This window comes from Cherax quadricarinatus, chromosome 94, assembly GCF_038502225.1.
Source record: "Cherax quadricarinatus isolate ZL_2023a chromosome 94, ASM3850222v1, whole genome shotgun sequence".
Taxonomy (NCBI): domain Eukaryota; kingdom Metazoa; phylum Arthropoda; class Malacostraca; order Decapoda; family Parastacidae; genus Cherax; species Cherax quadricarinatus.
In genome coordinates this window covers 3059468-3080505 of record NC_091385.1, presented here as the reverse complement: position 1 = coordinate 3080505, position 21038 = coordinate 3059468, and the positions used below count along the sequence as shown (strand labels likewise).

The 21038-nt window shown below is 41.7% G+C and overlaps 2 protein-coding genes across 2 annotated transcripts in view; both read right to left on the bottom strand.

The window, feature by feature from the left end:
• Nucleotides 1-72: 72 nt before the first annotated feature.
• LOC138850917 (uncharacterized) lies at nt 73-17484 on the bottom strand. The gene is made up of 3 exons (XM_053794327.2): nt 17275-17484; nt 2237-2596; nt 73-799 (listed from the first exon to the last, which is right to left on the bottom strand). Exons 1-3 carry the CDS (start codon nt 17344-17346, stop codon nt 497-499), a joined length of 735 nt encoding a protein of 244 aa, XP_053650302.2. The 5' UTR covers nt 17347-17484; the 3' UTR covers nt 73-496.
• Nucleotides 17485-20403: 2919 nt separating this feature from the next.
• The window catches only part of LOC128700867 (uncharacterized), a 2073-nt gene continuing 1438 nt past the window's right edge, over nt 20404-21038 (bottom strand). Inside the window, exon 3 of the mRNA XM_053794326.2 lies at nt 20404-21038. This exon is cut by the window's right edge and continues 217 nt beyond it. Coding sequence (XP_053650301.2) covers nt 20941-21038 — 98 coding nt within the window. The 3' untranslated portion in view covers nt 20404-20940.

Sequence of the window (21038 nt, the reverse complement as noted above, 5' to 3'; positions counted from 1 at the left end):
AATATAATGTTAAAAATATTCATGTTGATTTAAACTTTTATTAAATAACTTATACAAATGTTATAATATTCACTTAAACTGCACTTATTTAAAGTATCAACAAAAATCAGACTTAACCTTATGATATGCTAATGGAATTTAATATCTTGATACGTCTTGTGAAGATGCAACTCAAATATAGAAGGGTCAGGTTATCACGAACACAGTGAGCCAGTGTACTTGACACACAGGCACTAGTACCAATTTCCCTACATGTTACAACACGAGTAAAACAAGTACGTAACAGGAGGAGCAACACTCATAGGTAATCACACTGAATTACATGACAAATGATTCTCCTGTGGATTACAGGAGACGAAATAGTTAGGATTTACTATCAAGGCTTTGGATCAATCAGACGAGTGCAGAATCTAGGGACCCATAGTACAATTGCAGCAGTTTACACCATCACTTGAGAAAGCTAACAAGGTACCAAGATATAAGTTCAAACTACGATTTACACACGTATTCTGACGAGTGGCAGACCCCCAGCTGTGCTACCAACACCACCCCCCACACCTCCAGCAATACCACTTGTCGGGTTGAATGCTGCAGGATTCGTGTTAAAATCCTGTAACAGTTCAAGCTCCAGCAACTGACGACGACGCTTCAGTTCCTGTTCACGGGCACGAAGCAGCCTCTCCTGCTGTTCCTGAACATCCAAAACTTCACTCACATCGCGGCCAAATTCGTCAATTATCTCTTCAACTTCTCGGCCAAACTGGTCGGTAAAGTGTGCCGATCCATCAACATCAACAAACTGTAAATACAGATTATGTAACATGTCATACTGACACCCAGGATTATCTTAGCTTTCCTAATTTACCGAATCTCAATTTACTTTTTACCCAAATTTAAACCAAATGAAAGCATTCCCAGCATGATATTTGTAAAGAAACTCCCAAGGGTCATAAAATGTCTACGTCAGTGATTATTAGATTTGACCAGAGCAAGATGACCAACTCAATTCCTCTACTAACAATGACACCTTCACCAGCAATAAACAAACCTACATTTAACATCTAAATTCAATGAATTTAACAGCACCAGCAACACAACTACAGCAACCACTGGATAATGCTGTCAGTCAGGATATACTGATTAATAACAGAATGACAACTTCGTAAGCTCCTCTCTCCTATGTGCGGATTATTTGTGCAAGATTCACTTATTTTCTTAAAACCAAACAACCATTTACTTTTTCCAGTATACAATATATAGTTTAAAAGCAATAAAATATTGTTAAGTACAACACAAAAGTGTCCTCTAACTTTTGCTAGTGTACTCTGCTTTCACAGTCCTGGGGGTCAGTCCCCAATACAGGTGGAAACATTACGAAGAGTTCCGCCAAGACACCTGCTGTCCCTGTTCACCCAACAGTAAAATAGGCACCTGGGTGTTAGCCGACTCGTGTGGGCTGCATCCTGCGACAGTTTACCTAATTAAACCGATATGCTCTGCATAAAGGGCTTTCTACATACTATGTCTGATGTCACCTATGGTCTATATACCTTCTACAAATAAACATTAAAAATACTATTAATGTATAATACAGTCAGAGTTAAAACTGACAAGCTTCAGTTATAAAGGAACACCTCTTCACAAATTAATACTAACCTCAGAAGGGGTTATTTCTATAGGTTATGAAGAGGAACCACTGTTACCGCGAGGAAATTAACCTCGCTCAATTCATTTTGATATTCCTCCACCATTTTCCATTTTACTCCGAGTCTTAAAAATTGACGGGTAATTAAATTTTTGGTTTAAAACATCTATAGCAAAAGGAGACCTTTATTAATGCAACATTTCACCTACAAGTGCCTTTACCAAGTACCATCAAGGTCACACAATCTCTGTACACGAGAAAGGCTAGTAGTGGTACCTCGAGTTACGAACTTTATTCGTTCAAAAGCGTTCGAGTGCCGATACCGAACGAATTTGTTCCCATTAGGAATAATGTAAATTAGATTTGTCCATTTCAGACCCCCAAAAATACTTACAAAAGCACTTACAAAAATACACTTACATAATTGTTAGAGTTGGGAGCTGTTCGAAACTCGAGGTATTCGAAACGTTGTTCTAATAAAGGTTTCCCTAAGCGTTCTCTCCCTCAACATTTGTCAGTTACTTAAGGTTGTATTGGTTACATCAAACTTAATCTCAATGTTAAGAACAATAAGAGTTAGTCTCGACTCACCACTCTGATGTTGGGGTTAGCGGCAGCGATTCTCTGAGCCTGTTGAGCCACCAAGGGGTTCAGAGGGACGGCCAAGGGGTTGTTCAATCCTGGACCATAGAATGCTGGTCCTAGGCTCTGTTGTCCAGCCACCAATCCACCAGTTGCACCAGGAGTCCCGGCAGCAGTTGCAACAGCAGGGGCACCTGCAGAAGAGGCACTAGCACGAGCAGGGGCACTGCTAACAGAGGGACCAGCAGAGAAAGCAGCAGCGCCAACAGGTTCCTGGACGGTCGTGGCTGAAGGCCTCCTATGAACTATAGTAGTGCCCCTGACTGACTGGGCTGATGCCATTCCGGCAGCTGCGACAAGCAAACACACCTGTCGAAAAACAATCGCATTAGTCATTAAGTAAATACACTAGTGTACTGCCCATAATATACAAAGACGGGTGTAAAACAAGTTATTTTAACTACGTTTTCACTCTACATACATCTTTATCAAGTCAAATAATGCAATGGATGCAACTATCCTATGGAGACTGATTCTTCACTATGTGATATGGAAATGTAAATGAATGAATCTCAGCCACCTGGCCCAGTAAATAACGCACTGCCCTGTGACTTTTTGGACTGCCATGGGTTCAGATCCCACCCGTTCCCAGATTTATTTCTAATTGTATTCCTTTATGATCATCTTTCCTTTATATATATCTAAAAATTTATTTGTTTACCTATAAACTGTGTATTATATTTGAATGATATTACAACCTAAACTATTCCCTACAATTAACCCAAATATATATTTGCATACAGTAAATGGGAAGCATTCACAATTCTGTTAAACTTTAAAGGAATGCCAGACAGTTTCAATCCATTCTGAACCACCATGTGGAAACGAAGATTATGGGGTGAAGATATTGTAATGGCTTCTTCCTCTAACTTACACAGTAACAGCGCCACTGTGGGAGCTTGCTCTTTGGGACCCCCACCACTCAAGTTACCAGTGTGGTAACTTGAAACACAATACCATGCCCTGAGAAATCACTGAAGAAACCAAGAGATGTACCACTGAGGAGGGATCAGTCCCACTTAACAGAACCTATAAAACATGAAACCTAGCCACTGAAGAACCTCAATGTCACAGGTACATTAGAGGTATTGATATACCCCCCCCCTCTCCCTAGGAACCTTCCAGTGGCTAGACTAAAAAAAGACTAACAATGACGAAATTCATTACTGGGACGTTCCTACTAGTGACGTTCGCCACTGGAAAAAATGCACTACAAGAGTAACCGACCACTGGGAGAGTCCCGCCAATGGAAGACCTACGAACTGGAGAAACCCACCCCTGAAGCAATCAACCACTAGGGTATCCTACCACTGGAGAACCCGACACTGGTTCGTCAACTGGGCAGACGCCATCGCGACAACTGCGAACTACTACCATGTTAATCACTGGGGAAAAACTACCACTGGAAAAAATGGATGATCTGAAGAAAAAATGAAATAACCAACTACGCAGATAATCAGTGGAATTTACCACTGAAAAAAAACAACACTAACTCCACCACTGACAAAATCATTTTTTCCAACATTGTAAATTTAATTTAAAATGCCTAACAAAATAAAAAAGCATTTAAACCATTAACATTCTCACGGGGAAGCTCTAAGCCCACAGGGGTTAAACGTTGCCTAGGTCAGTATTGACGTAAACTTAACGTTAGTGTTAATCTAAATTTAACATTAGTAGTGACGCATAGTGTTGGCGTCAACACAACGTTGTTACCAATGCAGGATTAAGAACACAAGAAGGAACACTGCAGCAGGCCTACTGGCCCATGCGAGGCAGGTCCAAGTCTCCTACCGGTTTAAGCCAATGCCCTAATCTAACGTTATTACCAACGCAAGATTAAAGTTATTACCAACGCAAGATTAAAGCTATTACCAACGCAAGATTAAAGTTATTACCAACGCAAGATTAAAGTTATTACCAATGCGATAATAAAGTTATTACCAACGTATAATAAACGCTAAACCCACTACAGTTTAACGTCAAACTAATGTTACTAACGTAACATCGTTACACTATCGTAACTGCATCGTAACTTACAATAATCTTCATGGTGAAGCAAGCAGCTAAGACTGTGCCTGCAGACGTGCTCTTACCTCTTATATACACGTCTGAGATGGAAGGTAGGTGGCAAATGTCAGTGAGTAACCTAGTGACCCTGGCCAAGGTGAGAGACTTTTTGCAGTACCTAACAACCGGAAGAGGTACTGGAGGAGAATCAGTGTGCTATGGAGCCTTCAATTGCTGTCTGCCTTTGGGGGTTATGTTCACTTCCTCTCTGGTGTGAGGTGAGGATGGAATTTGCTTCTCTCGTGAGAGGTTACATGTAATTAGCTTCGCTTCTCTAGGGGGAGTTACTATCAGTGATTACCAACAATAAGTGATTAAGAGATGCATATGCCATCTTGGAAATAAATGGTATAAAATACCGACACAGTGGAAATATAAACACAAATGCAGTATAATGTGATCCTTTATTGACAACGTTTCACCCACACAGTGGGCTTTTTCAAGTCACACACACACGGGTAGATCCGTGTGTGACTTGAAAAAGCCCACTGTGTGGGTGAAACGTTGTCAATAAAGGATCACATTATACTGCATTTGTGTTTATATTTCCACATATGCCATCTTAGACTATTAACGAAATGTTGCACCCTTCCCCTTCCCCCTTCCGTGGGTTAAATGTTGCCTAACTAAATGGATGAATTCTCTTAATTGCCCCGGTTGTCAACTATCAGATCATTACTTATACCAATGTTATCTCTGATTTATTTCCCACAGTATACGTACGATTTTTTTTAGCTTTGTCAGATTTATTTTAAATAACTTAAATCATTGCATACTACTTCCTTGGTATGTATATTAACCCACAGTCCACTTTTAAAGGATATTAAGACGATGTTTCGCCCACCAAGGTCTAATGAATGCGATAGAGAAACTAGACCAAGTAGATAACAAGGATACGTGCAACACCTGGTATGTTTGTGGCTAGACACAAAGGTCAGTAGTGAGAGTAAAGCCACGTGTTATCAAAGCCAGGTCTTGGCAGAGTAAGCCAGTAGTCGGTGAAGATGCAGAAAGTCTATGCGTTGGAAAGGTCAATAATTATGATACTTATAAACTAAATGTGCACTTAATATCTGATTGCGAAAAATATTGCGTTCCAATGAGTAGCAGTAATCTAAAGCCCAGACAACAGTGAGTATCTATTAGAAATAAAACATGCAATTCTTGGCTTCATATCACCATGACTCACTAAATCGTAATGACACGATTGCAAACGAACCATACCACGGGTGGGGTTTGAACCCGCGATCAGTGTGTCTCGAAACTTCAGACAGACGCGTTAGCCACTGGACCAGCTAGTCACAATAAGATTCATCCAACTAGGTATATATTTCCACACCACAGGAAGGCTAGCATATGCACCACTGTGACCACAAATGGCAACCATAACCAACAAAAGTCCGCAAGTTATTTTTCAACTACATCGTTGGTTAGGCCTCATTAGGCCGCACAGTTCTGGTCACCGTATTACAGAACAGATATAAATGCGCTGGAAAATGTACAGAGGAGGATGACAAAGATGATCCCATGTATCAGAAATTTTTCCTACGACGATAGATTGAGGCCCTGAATCTGCACTCTCTAGAAAGGCGTAGAATTAGGGAATACATAATTAGGTGTATAAATAGAAAACGGGAATAAAATTAATGTTATTAATGTGCTAAAAATATCTAACCAACAAGACTCGCAGCAGCGGTCTCAAGTTAGAAAAATTTAGATTAACAAAAGATACTAGAAAGCATTGGTTTGTTAATACACTTGTGAAAGAGTGGATCAAATTCCCAAGTACCGTCATTGAAACGATAAAAAAAACCTTGTGTAGGTTTAAAAATAAGTTAAATACACAAATGGGTGTGAGCTGGACCTACCTCACATGGGCCAGTAGGCCTGCTGTACTTCTACCTAGGTAACAAAACACTGCGGCCCAGTCTTCTGGCCCATTATATACATGTAGTCTTCTGACTACCACCCACAGGATGGGTATGGGGTCGATAATAAAAATTAAACTCAAGGGAGAATTTAACAATGGAGGCAGGAATCAGATACGAGCGAAGAGCTGCCAGCTTGAAGCAGTTTTTTCTACGAGTGGTCAGGAAGTGGAGTAACCTAGACTGATCTGATGAAGATCAACACAGCTTTATGAATAGGCATGATATGGCTTACTCAGCCAGGAGAGAGAAACCCCACCAGCTGCAAGCGGAGAGTAAGAGCCAGGATCTGAGGTTCAACCCCCCCCCCCCCACACACAAACACACAAATACAAACACAGATACACACAAATACACAAACACATACAAGCACAAACACAAATACACACACAAACACACACAAGCACATACACAAACACACACAACACAAATACACAAACACATACAAACACAAAGACATACAAACACAAAGACACACAAACACACACACAAATACAAACACACACACAAGCACAAGCACAAACACATACAAGCTCACACACACAAGTACACAAATACAAACACATACAAGCACAAACACACAGAAACAAACACAATGCACACACATACAAACACAAGCACAAACACACACACACACACACACACAAACACATACAAACGCAAACACAAAGACAAACACACAAAGACAAACACACACACACACACACACACACAAGACAGACGAATCACAGGGATGTTAGGAAGCATTTCTTCAGTAACAGAGTAGTCAGGAAGTGGAATAGTTTGGGAAGCGATGTAGTGGAGGCAGGATCCATTCATAGCTTTAAGCAGAGGTATGATAAAGCTCGCGGTTCAGGGAGAGTGACCTAGTAGCGACCAGTGAAGAGGCGGGGCCAGGAGCTATGACTCGACCCCTGCAACCACAACTGAGTACAACTAGGCGAGTACAAGCACACAAACACACACACAGGAAGTGGAATAGACTAGCAAGTGAGGCAGTGGAGGCAGGAACCATACATAGCTTTAAGATGAGGTATGATGAAGCTCATGGAACAAGGAGAGAGAGGACCTAGTAGCACTCGGTGAAGGGGCGGGGCAACCACAATTAGGCGAGTACAATTAGGCGAGTACAATTAGGCGAGTACAATTAGGCGAGTACAATTAGGTGAGTACAATTAGGCGAGTACAATTAGGCGAGCACAATTAGGCGAGCACAATTAGGCGAGCGCGCGCGCACACACACACAAACACAGTACAGTATATCTACTGGCTCTTGCTAGACTGGTTTTCTCCACGCTCACCACGCCCACTCGTGCACCTGACCTAACTATTGCCAAACCAATGTTTTCCTATATCCTTTCTAATCTAAACTCATTCAAATTTAATTTGTTACTGCGAGTCACATCCGGGTCAGAAATTTTCAGTGCTATTCCATTTCCTACAACTGCTACAAGTGATCAAGTTACCTGCACTTTCCATAGATTTGATATTAAACCTGGTACTCTGCTGCATCGCAGACTCCACCTTTTGCTGGGTAGTAAACTTTATGGTATTGTTAGGGTCTTGCTTTGTATTCTCTTTATCCAAAGTGTTAAGCCGAGATATAAACACGTGGATAGACTAATCGAAAGGTCAGTTTAGCTACATTGCTCTGATAACATCTGTGTCAGAAGGCAGGGAGGATATTTCAACGAGTTGGGTTATAATGTCTGGGCTGAATTGTGTGAATTGGATACGGCCAATTCCACAGGTCAAACTGTATTGTGACTGGGACGTTATTGACACTATTGATTAAGGTTATAATGGTAAAATTACCCACAAAATGTCAGATAAAAGGACATTTGCAACTAATGTGGCAAAGCCTCTGTATTTCGAGACGTTGCCACGTCAGATTACATGCATCTGAGCCCATTTACCTAACAATACCTACGCTAACACACGCATCTAACTCTTAAAACCATTCATGGAAACGTTTTGGCAGACAGATTTCAACAGTTTACTAATATTATGGTCTTAGGTAATCCATAGGGGTCTTGGACTGAAGGGACGAGACTTGTCAGTTTACTCAATACTTTGTGTAAGTGAAGAGGTTTAACCAGTTATGGTGTCTCAAACTGTGAAATTGAAACAGAGTTAGCTGCAGCACCAATTAATTTATGAGAAGTTCTGTTGGATGATCGAGTCAAATTGTCTTAACCCAAAAAACTGCTAAAAGCCGGAATCATGGTCGAGTAGAGAACAGTGTTACTAGAGTCATCAGGTACGACGCCAGAAGAGTTTAGGCAACAGATCGTTCCCATAAAGCTTCATCAGGTGTCCCGTAGCTCGATTGCTAGCGCACTTAACTTTCACCCTGGTCCGGGGATCGATCCCCCTACCGGTGGAAAACATTACGACACCTGCTATCAGTAAAATGGGTACCTGGGTGTTAGTGGACTGGTGTGGGTCGCATCCTGGAACAAAACTGAGCTAATTTTCCCGAAATGTTCTACATAACAAGCGGCTTTCCATCAAGTAGTATGTCACCTAGGCTTGTATACCTTGTAAATAACAGTCCTAAACTTACTGGGAGTCATACAGCCCTGCACGGTAAGGGGTACTGCAGGATCATTAAGCAGCCAGAGTGGAGTAGACAGCAGAGGTAGAAACAAAGGTCAGAGGAGTACTAAACCAAGTATCAAAGTTTGTGTAGTAAATTTGGTTTAGAAGTCCAAGAGGGAGTGAGTAAAAGGTTGGGAAGTCGCAACGTAAGAAAATAGCGGTCACGACGTCCGAGGTTATTCAGCACGCCGTAATTGGAACCTAACAATCACAGTGGGACAGGGCGCCTCTCCATGAGATACCCATGAGTAAGACGGGTGTGCCCAATGCATCTATAACCAGGACAGAAACCTAAACTTGATTTGATAGACTGTTATTACTTATATCGGACCAACGCTGTTGCCAACGGTTGCTAAGATGGCTGGAGATTACAGCAGAATCGTCGGGAAATGGAATCCCTCTATGAAACTGGGAGGTCATGGACTGCTGACCGCGCAGAAGCAGCAGCCTGCTGATTGCCCTGAATATCAGAAAACGATATCTGCTCTTGTCAGAAATGCTGGGCAACCATTGTTTATGTACTACTAGTTAACGAAGTGAACCAAATTTTTTAATAGCTTACAAACCACTAAAAGAGTCAGACTACCACAGAGTTAAGTATAGTTGCAATACTGATAACTGCATACAATTCGGCTGTGAAAATGCTAGCAGTCTCATGCCCTCGCACCACGTAATCAGGGAACACTGCTGCGAACCCGACACCGTCAGAGGATTGAGAACCAGCATACACTGCGACGGCATGAAAACGAAACTGCAAGTGGTTAAGAAAAGTGAGATCTGTAGGTATTTTGGCTTTCACATATGGTGATGGGAAAAAACAGACGAACTGTTGTAACCTCCCAGAGGGAAAAGTGAAAAGTTAGATGCTACATGAACATAGAAAGGGAGCAACTGAAGAGAGGCCAAAGCCAGTCAAGATTAAGAGCAAACGGAGGGACTAAACGGATGGTGAACAAATAATGGACCTGTACCAACGTCCGTTACTATCCTGTATGCACGAGGATCGTCAAGGTCATGAAAGCTGACAAAATAGCGGAGACAGTATTACGACGACGCAACATTCGCCTCTGCATAGAGGCTCGACAGGCGAGGAGCTAAAAGCAGCACCTACACAAACGTAATCCCTGATGATGGATGGGATAAAATTGACAAATGGTTGCAGGAGAGGCCGCAGAATATATCTGGTCACCATCATTTAGCTTCGATAAAATTAGGGCTGATTGCAGTCAGAGTTCGGCGATATGCCACCGCCTCCCCCCCCCCCACAAACAATAAAAGATGAGTGAGGGTTTTAAGGAAGTTCAGCCAGTTATGGCAAGTTGCTTCCAAGAAGATAATGTGAGGCTTCCAGGACAACTGGCAATCAAATACAAGGCCGAGAAATTTGATCGTGAGCCATACATGTACAATGGACTATCAGGGACGATTGGACGCCTGGTTCAAGTTATTTGGGGTGTTTTAGCATTAGAGAATTTGAACCTATGAGCAGTGGCCCAATGGGAAACTTGACGGCATTCTCGAGTGAGGCTGCTACCACTAGGCGACAGTCAACGCCTGTACAAGCTATATAGTTAAGTCATCAAGATAGTAATGACCAAATATTAGATGCGGAGAACAGATGCCAGGTCATTTATAGCAAAGAGAAAGTAGTGCTAAGGACATCTCTGAGGGACGCCCTCAGCTTGGACAAAGTCCGGGGAAAGCAAATTATTAACCCTGAACACGGAAAAGTCAAATTTGTATGGAAAAATGACAGTGCGCCTTTGAGGCCTGAAGAGTGGGCTTGGGCCAAGATGTTACACATCCCCAAGTAACTGTGTTTTTTTTTTTCCCACTGTCAAGTTAAAAAAAACTGCCATAACACTGGTTAGTACCAAAGACATTACCAACATACGTATCTAAGCAGAGTAAGGGGTCAACAGTAGAGCTGTCCTTACGAAATACCACATCAAATGACTTTCCCAGACGTTCCATCACCTTGCAAACTGCACTCGTAAGAGAAATGGCGCGATAATGTGAGCTATGTCCCGAAGCTACGTGTCTCCACAGCTGGAGAAGAGCTTGCTACCAAAAGACATAAGAGAACAGACTGCAAGGGCAGACTGATACAAATGCTGAAGCATACAAATATGGATGCCATCAGGCCTAGTTGCTGCTGCTGCGGCACATTGTAAGGCTCGGCTAGAAAAGTTAGGGCAGTAACAAAATAGGGGCATAGATGTTAGAAATCCTTACAGATACAGACATTTCCACGCTCCGTGGCAACGTCAAGAGGGTTTACTACGCTGACACAGGCAACCTGAAGAACGAGAGGAGCCGGGTCCTGAGTACTTGATTTCCGTACTCCCCAAACTGCACTCAGAGGAAGCCAAAGTGACTAGAAACAAAACTGCCAAGAAGTGCATTCAGCTTCACTGATGACATGTCAGACGACCGCTCTCGCCCGCCTAAAACAGAAGTACTTCTGTAGTCCTATTGTAACGATATCAGCCCCATGCAGCAAGTTTCAAATGCACTGCACGAGCCCAAGTACGAGGCCACCAAGGCACATTCTGAAAAGGCCTGCTCGAGGTTTGGGGTATAGAATGTGAAGCTGGAGTTAAAGCAAGTTGAAAATACCAGCAGCAGCTCATCAGAAGAGGACGAAGAAGGTTCCTCACTAAAAGCAGTTTGAAGCGATTACAAGTTCTAATACACTTCTAAATTATCAACCTGAGCTTCGAGAAAGCGAGAATGTGAAAATAATCACTGTCGTGTAAATTTGGAAACACAGACCAATTACAGTTGACAAGGAGCAAACAGAGATCAATGTAATAGATTGAATGCAAGGGTCAGAATGGGTTAAAGTACCCATATTTAAAACATGGAAGGGAACGTTTTAGATTTTGGATAGAAAGGCGAAGGGAAGGTGAAGTTGTGCAAAATCTAAAAACGGTAAGAGGCCACCAGGTACGGACTTCAGTATTACGCAGGGCGTTTTAGATATGAAAAACGATCCATATATTATGTCAGTTTACGGGTTCGATTGTTTAGAGTAGCTAGCGCAGGAGAGGTGTGTGGGTGGCAGTACGGCGGCTGGAGTAAGTCATAAGACGTCATGGTTTGGTTTGTGTTAGTAGAGGGGGGGTGTCGATTTAGGAAAAGTTTATGCCATAAGTTGCTTTAATAACTACTCTCCTGATAGATAGATAGATATATATATATATATATATTATATATATATATATATATATATATATATATATATATATATATATATATATACATATATATACATATATAAATATATATATATATATATATACATATACATATATATATACATATATACATATATATATACATATATACATATATATATACATATATACATATATACATATATACATATATACATATATACATATATACATATATACATATATACATATATACATATATACATATATACATATATACATATATACATATATACATATATACATATATACATATACAAGGCCCTAGCATCAGCAGAGGCCTGTTTAAGTTTTGAAGAAAGTACTGTTATGCCTCCTGGGTAAGAGGCTGGCACAAATGGGTGGGGGTGTGAAAAGCCTCACTGTTTATATACGTTTTACCTTACCAATGCTAGTGATTTAGTGTAATATGTAGAGAGTAGGTTGTTTGTTGTATATGCAAGTTTACTATTAATAGTTATATTTTTACACATTTTGTGCCCTTGTAATAATTATTAGTATTAACTTTTGTAGCACTGAAGGAATAAACTTAGTCTTATATCGGTTTATTTTCTTTAATATTTTACATGCCCCTAGAAAGGCTGTAAAGCCCTAGGCACCAGCATTTATTTTTACTTAACTTATTACAGAGTTCAAGACTGCACAAGAGTTATAGAGGTAATTGTCTAAGTTGTGACGACAGGGGAGATTCTTGAAGTAGGTACCAACGAGATTGGAGGCCTCTTAGTAACGAGAATACATCATGAAAGTCTTCCTTGGAGGCGGAGATGAGAGAGAGAGCCATGGCATACGTGAAACACTTGATCAGAGAAAATTAATCATTCCTTCTCCTATGTATACCTAACTTGGCAACTGCGAGAATAAGCCGGGTGAGGTTCGTTATAATTTACGCAAGAGGGAGGCTGCAGGATGTATTGGTATAGTTGGCAGCACCACCGACAGGGTATCCTGCAATGGGCCTCCAATATTTTACTGGGTGGCCGAAGAGTCAGCAATTCCTACACTGATGGGAAGTGTACGGATCAAGTCCCTCACCTGTAAATATATGTCCTGCAATATACACTAAAGTGCATCAAGATGAGACTGTAGGCGGACAGGAGTCGGCAACGATAAACAGTTTTCAACGGTATTAGTAATATCCAGAAAAAGTAACATCCAATTCCTATTACCTGTTGATGAGACAGCAGGTTACAAATTTCATGGAGCAGCACAACCAACATAACCCGAACCAGCATGGTTGTAGAGCAGGACGATCATGTTTGTCACAGCTGCTGAACCATTTTCACAGAATTACGGAGGCACTGGAAGACAACCAAAACACAGATGTGATTTACACAGATTTTGCAAAGGCGTTTGACAAATGCGATCATGGAGTGATAGCGCACAAAATGACGGCCAAGGACATTACGGGGAAGGTAGGCAGATGGATTTTCGGGTTCCTAACACACAACACAAAAAGTAGTAGTGAACAGGGCAAGATCCAGCATCAGCGAGGTCAAAAGCTCAGCGCCCCAAGGCACTGTCCTGGCACCTCTGCTGTTCCTCATCCTCACAGCAGACACAGACAAAAACACCCATCACACTTTTGTATCATTTGCAGATGACACTAAAATAACCATGAAAGTCAGTACGGTAGAGGACACTGAAAAAGTACAGGAAGACAAACAGGGTTTTCCAGTGGGCAGTGGAAAACAACATGACGTTCAATGGTGATAAGTTCCAACTGCTTAGGTATGGAAAGAATGAAGAACTCAAAAGGAGCACTATATACAAAACTCATGAGGGTCACCAAATAGAACGTAAGGAACACGTAAAAGACCTGGGAATAATTATGTCAGCGGACCTTTCTTTTAAAGACCATAACAAGACAAAGATCACGACAGCCAGGAAGATGACTAGGTGGGTATTGAGAACTTTCAAAATGAGGAAAACAATGCCGATGGTGACACTCTTCAAATCGCTAGTGCTCCCTCACTTAGAATATTGCTCAGTGCTGACGGTCCCGTTCAGGGCAGGAGAAATATCGGAGCTGGAACAAGTACAGAGATCGTTTACGGCTCACATTGAGCCAGTAAAGCACCTAAACTACTGGGAACGCCTGCAAGTCTTGAACATGTACTCATTGGAGCGGAGGAGAGAGAGGTACATGATAATATGTACCTGGAAGGTACTCGAGGACTTGGTCCCAAATCTGCACACTGCCATAACATACTGGAGTGAGAGATATGGGAGGAAGTGTAAAATAAACCCAATGAGGAGCAGGGGTGCGGTGGGGACAATAAGGGAACACTGTATCAACATCCGGGGTCCCAGACTATTCAACATCTTACGAGAAGATATCAGAAACACTGCTAGAACAAGTGTAGAAGCCTTCATGAGGAAACTGGACAAGTATCTTCACCAGGTGCCAGATCAACCAGGCTGTGATGGATATGTGGGGCAGCGAGCCTCCAGCAGCAACAGCCTGGTTGACCAGACGAGCCTGGCCCATGGCCGGGCTCAGAGAGTAAACTCTCGAAACTCTTCAAAGGTATATACCTCACTATAGCCCAAAAATACAAGGCTTGCTAATTTATCGAAAGCCATCTCATCAAAAGCCATCTCATCAAGCCATCTCATCAAAAGCCACCTCATCAAAAGCCACCTCATCAAAAGCCACCTCATCAAAAGCCACCTCATCAAAAGCCACCTCATCAAAAGCCACCTCATCAAAAGCCACCTCATCAAAAGCCATCTCATCAAAAGCCACCTCATCAAAAGCCATCTCATCAAAAGCCATCTCATCAAAAGCCATCTCATCAAAAGCCATCTCATCAAAAGCCACCTCATCAAAAGCCATCTCATCAAAAGCCATCTCATCAAAAGCCATCTCATCAAAAGCCATCTCATCAAAAGCCACCTCATCAAAAGCCACCTCATCAAAAGCCATCTCATCAAAAGCCATCTCATCAAAAGCCACCTCATCAAAAGCCACCTCATCAAAAGCCACCTCATCAAAAGCCACCTCATCAAAAGCCATCTCATCAAAAGCCACCTCATCAAAAGCCACCTCATCAAAAGCCACCTCATCAAAAGCCACCTCATCAAAAGCCATCTCATCAAAAGCCATCTCATCAAAAGCCACCTCATCAAAAGCCATCTCATCAAAAGCCATCTCATCAAAAGCCACCTCATCAAAAGCCATCTCATCAAAAGCCACCTCATCAAAAGCCATCTCATCAAAAGCCATCTCATCAAAAGCCACCTCATCAAAAGCCATCTCATCAAAAGCCACCTCATCAAAAGCCACCTCATCAAAAGCCACCTCATCAAAAGCCATCTCATCAAAAGCCACCTCATCAAAAGCCACCTCATCAAAAGCCATCTCATCAAAAGCCACCTCATCAAAAGCCATCTCATCAAAAGCCATCTCATCAAAAGCCATCTCATCAAAAGCCACCTCATCAAAAGCCACCTCATCAAAAGCCATCTCATCAAAAGCCATCTCATCAAAAGCCACATAAAAAGCCATCTCATCAAAAGCCATTTTCACCGATAGCCTTTTAACCTAAAGTCATTTAACCGAAAACCATTAAACCGAAAGCCATTTACCCGAAAGCCATTTACCCGAAAGTCATTTACCCGAAAGCCATTTACCCGAAAGCCATTTACCCGAAAGCTATTTACAGAAAGCCATTTACCCGAAAGCCATTTACCCGAAAACCATTTACCGAAAGCTATTAACCGAAAGCCATTTGCCTGAAAGCCATTTACCGAAAGCCATTTAACAGAAAACCATTCATCGAAAGACATTTACCTGAAAGCCACTTACTCGAAAGCCATTTACCCGAAGCCATTTACCGAAAGCTATAAACCGAAAGCAATTTGCCTGAAAGCCATTTGCCCGAAAGCCATTTACCGAAAGCCATTTAACAAAGCCATTTAACAGAAAGCCATTTATCGAAAGATTTACCCGAAAGCCACTTACCCGAAAGCCATTTACAGAAAGCCATTTAACTGAAGGTCATTTCCGGAAAACCATTTACAGGAAAGCCATTTACCCGAAAGCAATTTACTCGAAAGCTATTTGCCCGAAAGCCATTTACCCGAAAGCTATTTGCCCGAAAGCCATTTACCAAAAGCCATTTACCCGAAAGCCATTTAACCGAAAGCCATTTACCCGAAAGCCATTTAACAAAGCCATTTGACAAAAACCATTTACCCGAAATATGTTTAACATAAAGCCATTTAAAGCCATTTACCCGAAAATCTTTTACCAAAAGCTATTTAACAGTCATTCACCCAAAAGCCATTTAACAGCCATTTAAAGTCATATAGCAAAGCCATTTAACAAAGCCATTTACCCGAAAGCCATTTAACAGAAAACCATTTAACAAAGCCATTTACCCGAAAGCCATTTACCCGAAAGCCATTTACCCGAAAATAATTTACCCGAAAATAATTTAACAGAAAGCCATTTAACAGGAAGCCATTTACCCGAAAGCCATTTAACAGTCATATAACAAAGCCATTTACCCGAAAGTCATTTACCCGAAAGCCATTTAACAGCCATTTAACAAAGCCATTTACCCGAAAATCATTTACCAAAAGCCATTTAACAGCCATTTACCCGAAAGCCATTTAACGGAAAGCCAACCTTGCGGCCCGGCCAATGTTCCATTAATAATCTTTATTTACCCGTCAGTTCTTAATTTATAAAGATATTGAACCATGGGCGGAATTGTGGGAGACATAAGTCATGAGGAATGTAACAGGGATCGATCCAACGAAAGGAAAATAGGTTCAATACCTCGCTTCAACAGCCCTCTCACCCCCCTCCCCCTTGTGGAAATTGTAAGTTAACTGCCAACCAGTTATTCACATGTTTCCTGTATAACACCAAGTGTTTTATAACCATTAACAATATATACACGCGCGCACACACCTTTAGGTATATATATTTTTATATATGAATGAAGATATATACAAGTTTATATACACGTCTAGGTGGGCAAAACCATCCCAATACCCCGTGTATTTGCGCGCAATGTTGTTCTTGTTTCCGTATTACCGTGAGGATGGACATATTAAAAATCCTACGCCACTGATTATCCTATTCCACGAGAAGACAACGTCACTGTGGACAAGTAATTCCGCTGTCATGTCTTACCTCATCATTCCTCCCGTTCAAGAAATAATCACCACTGTAGAATGATGTACATCCTTGACGATATTTACACATTAAACACAATAATAAAATTGAAAAAAATCTGTGAATAACATCACCATACCACAACACTGACTCACACCACTTTCTATACAATAATAAAATTGAAAAAAATTATAAGTAACACCAACATCACACCACAACACTGACTCAGTGACAACTGACTCAAATAACCTAAGCCGGAGTCCGGAAAGTGCCGCAGAGGCCAGGTATTTTATATAATAAACCATTATTTAAGCCAAATTTACTCTCTCCTGGCAATTTTAATTACAATCAATGATTAGGTAAGCTAAAATGTAATTCTTCAGGTGCAAATTATATTAGTTAGGAGGTTTGTATAGTTACTTTGCTGGGGTCGAAGGCTGTCGATTACTGTAGGGTCATTAAGGCTGCTTGTTACCTATATATAAACCTCTCAGTGTATGTAAGCAAAGATACAGTGCATATTCACCACTCGGCGTATATACACTGAAAGATACATATCTCTTTATGTATATAAAATTATATATACTTCTCGGTATATATTCCAAGAAGTATGTATATTTAAAACATACACGTATATATATATATATATATATATATATATATATATATATATATATATATATATATATATATATATATATATATATATATATATATATATATATATATATATATATATATATATATATATATATATATATATATATATGTGTGTGTGTGTGTGTGTGTGTGTGTGTGTGTGTGTGTACTCACCTAGTTGTGGTTGCAAGGGTTGATTCATAGCTCCTGGCCCCGCCACTTCACTGGCCGTTACTGGGTCACTCTCCTTGCACCATGAGCTTTATCATACCTCTGCTTAAAGCTATGTATGGATCCTGCCTCTACTACATCGCTTCCCAAACTATTCCACTTCCTGACTACCCTGTGACTGAAGAAATACTTCCTAACATCCCTGTGATTCATCTGTGTGCGTGTGTTTTAAATTTTCCTATAAATCTAAAAATATCTTAAAAGCAAGGTGATAACAGTTCAAGATTTATAATCTCACTCAGTACCATGGAATGGAATGGGATTCCGGTGGAATTTTATGTATAACATTGGAACGTTTTGCGTGAGTTTTTTTTGCAAAAAGATTACTGAATGAGATGAAAGACGGGGGTAGGCTGGGGTGTGTGCAGCCAACGGCAGTGGTAGTGTTGGTGCCGAAGGGGAAGAGGCAGAGGGGTCTTGGGCATTATAGGGCGATTTCTCTGTTGTGCTGACTATAAATTGTTTGCCAAAGTGTTGGGTAACCGTATTAAGTGCCTCGTCGATCGTGTTGTCTCATCGGGACAGTATGACCTTCCGGGTAGGTCAATGTTTACTGGATATTCCATTATTGATGATGCTGTGGGAGACACGAGTAAGAGGGAGAGGAAAGGGGATTTATTGGCCCTAAACTGGAGGGGGCGTATGATTCAGTTGAAAGGGATGCCACAGGAACAATTATCCTTAGCCAAGGGTTTGGGGAGGAAATAGTGGGATGGGTTGACATGCACTGGGAGGGGGAAGCTAAGGCGAGGATCCAGACTAATGGTCGTTTGGGAGGGTTATGGACATGGGGAGGGGTTTGAGGCAGGGGATGTCCGCTGTCTCAGATGCTCTTCGCGTGAGTACAGAATCCCTTTTGTAGGTTGGTGCTTGAAAAACATTTTGGTGGCGTCGTGGGTGGGGGAAATAGGGTTTACCCGGAGATTGTTGGCTATGTGGACGACACGACGTTATTGCTTAACGAATATACAAAGCTGGACGTGCTGAGTGGAGTAGAGATGTATGGGAGGGCGATGGATATGGCAGCAAACGTGGGTATATCCAAGGTACTGGGGTTGGGTGAGTGGGAGGGCCGCAAGGTATAGGCTTGTTAGGTAAGACACATATGCAACAGTTAGGTATCTTTACTTCGAAACGTTTCGCCTACACAGTAGGCTTCTTCAGTCGAGTACAGAAAAGTTGATAGAAGCAGAAGAGACTTGAAGACGATGTAATCAGTCCATCACCCTTGAAGTTTTGAGGTGGTCAGTCCCTCAGTCTGGAGAAGAGTATTGTTCCATAGTCTGAAACAGACTATGGAAGTCTTGCTGCCAGGCCGCTGTGTGAGAGTTTGTGGGACCAGCTTCCCACAGACTTGGACAGGCCCAGAGGGCAGCACCTGAGTGGCACGAAATATGAACTGAGCTGGCAGACAGCATGGCTGTCTGTGCAGACAGTACAGGCTGTCTACAGGAGGTGGTTAAGTTGCCGGAGAGAGGAAGGGGGATTGGGGTTGTTTGATCTTCGTAAACGGGTGATGTGCGTATATGTTAAAAGGGTGATGATGCGGACCGACGCTTATATGGGAAGGCACTTAGAAAAGGTGTATGATGTGCTTCGGGAGACTTTTCAGGGTGGCGATTTTCGTGATTGTGAGCGGTTGTTGAGAGTGGTGATGACGGTAGGTGAGCCGGAACGGATCAGGTGAGGGTGCCATATAGGGCTTTACTGGGACACGTAGAGGCCTCGGTGATGGTGTTATAGTCTGTGTATGATTGGGGAGAGATTTGGAGGAGGTTTAACAAGTAGATGGTCCAACATAGCGAACATGAGGTGATATTCAGGTTCATACATAGAATCCTGCCGTCGGGTGCGGTGTTAAGGAATAGAAGGCTCGTGGGAGCTGGAGTCTGTAGATTCTGTGAGGGGACGAGACGGCTTTTCATGTTGTGTATTTTTGCGAACACCTGGAGGGGCTACGGGGAAGGTTCGCCCAAGTTTTAAATTTGGTGGGGGGAAGGGAGGGGGAAGATGACTGTTTTGAGGGTGCTCAGTTTGGATGTGGGTGCGGTGTGGGAGACAGTGGCGAGGGCGGTGGCATACGTAGTTGTGGATTACGTTTTTATCACGTGGGAGACAACGATTTTGAAATACGGTGTCGTATACTAGCGGCAAGATTTATAGGACCAAGTGTAGAAATATGGTCGTGTATGTGAGGAGTAAGAAGAGGAGGACAGCTCCAATTCCATTGATCAAGAGCCCTTCACTATTATTATTTAAAGTATAATGAGAGGGAAGTTGAAGACACGTGCGATAATTTATTTTTAAATAATTTATACAAAAACACTTACAATTTTTTTATACAAGTATTGCAATATTTTGTAGACATAATGTACTAAGATGATATACCGGGATAGTTTTCTAGGATAGTCTGGATAAAGATGTGCCGGAAGAGACAGTGTTAAGGGGAAGGTCAGACAGTCAGGAAAGGTGACGGAAAGGTACAATGCTGTGACGGGCAAAAGCATCATGTGAATGAAAGTAGGTAAGATTAAGTAACGAATCGAAGTAGAGGAACAGGTAATATACAAGCAGGATCAAGTTACTTGGAGGATCAGATGACAGGTCTACAGGAACTTGTGACCAGCATTTCTTAACTAGATTAAGGATGAGTTGAAACAGAGGATCAGGCTACGTATAACATCAGGTGATAGGATGGACCAGGCGAGCTAGAGTGTTGGGAAGTAAAGTTAGAGTGGAATCAAGAGATGGATTCATCTAGGTGTCAACTACGATCTTTGGAAAGGTCGTATTAGTGTGGTGTTTTAAGAGGCTTTACAGAACGATTGTGTAAAATGGTCGTTGTTGAAATCTGCTGCCAATAGCAGACTGTCCTCCAGCGCTGGCTGCCCCACCAATATCAGCTGTTCTAG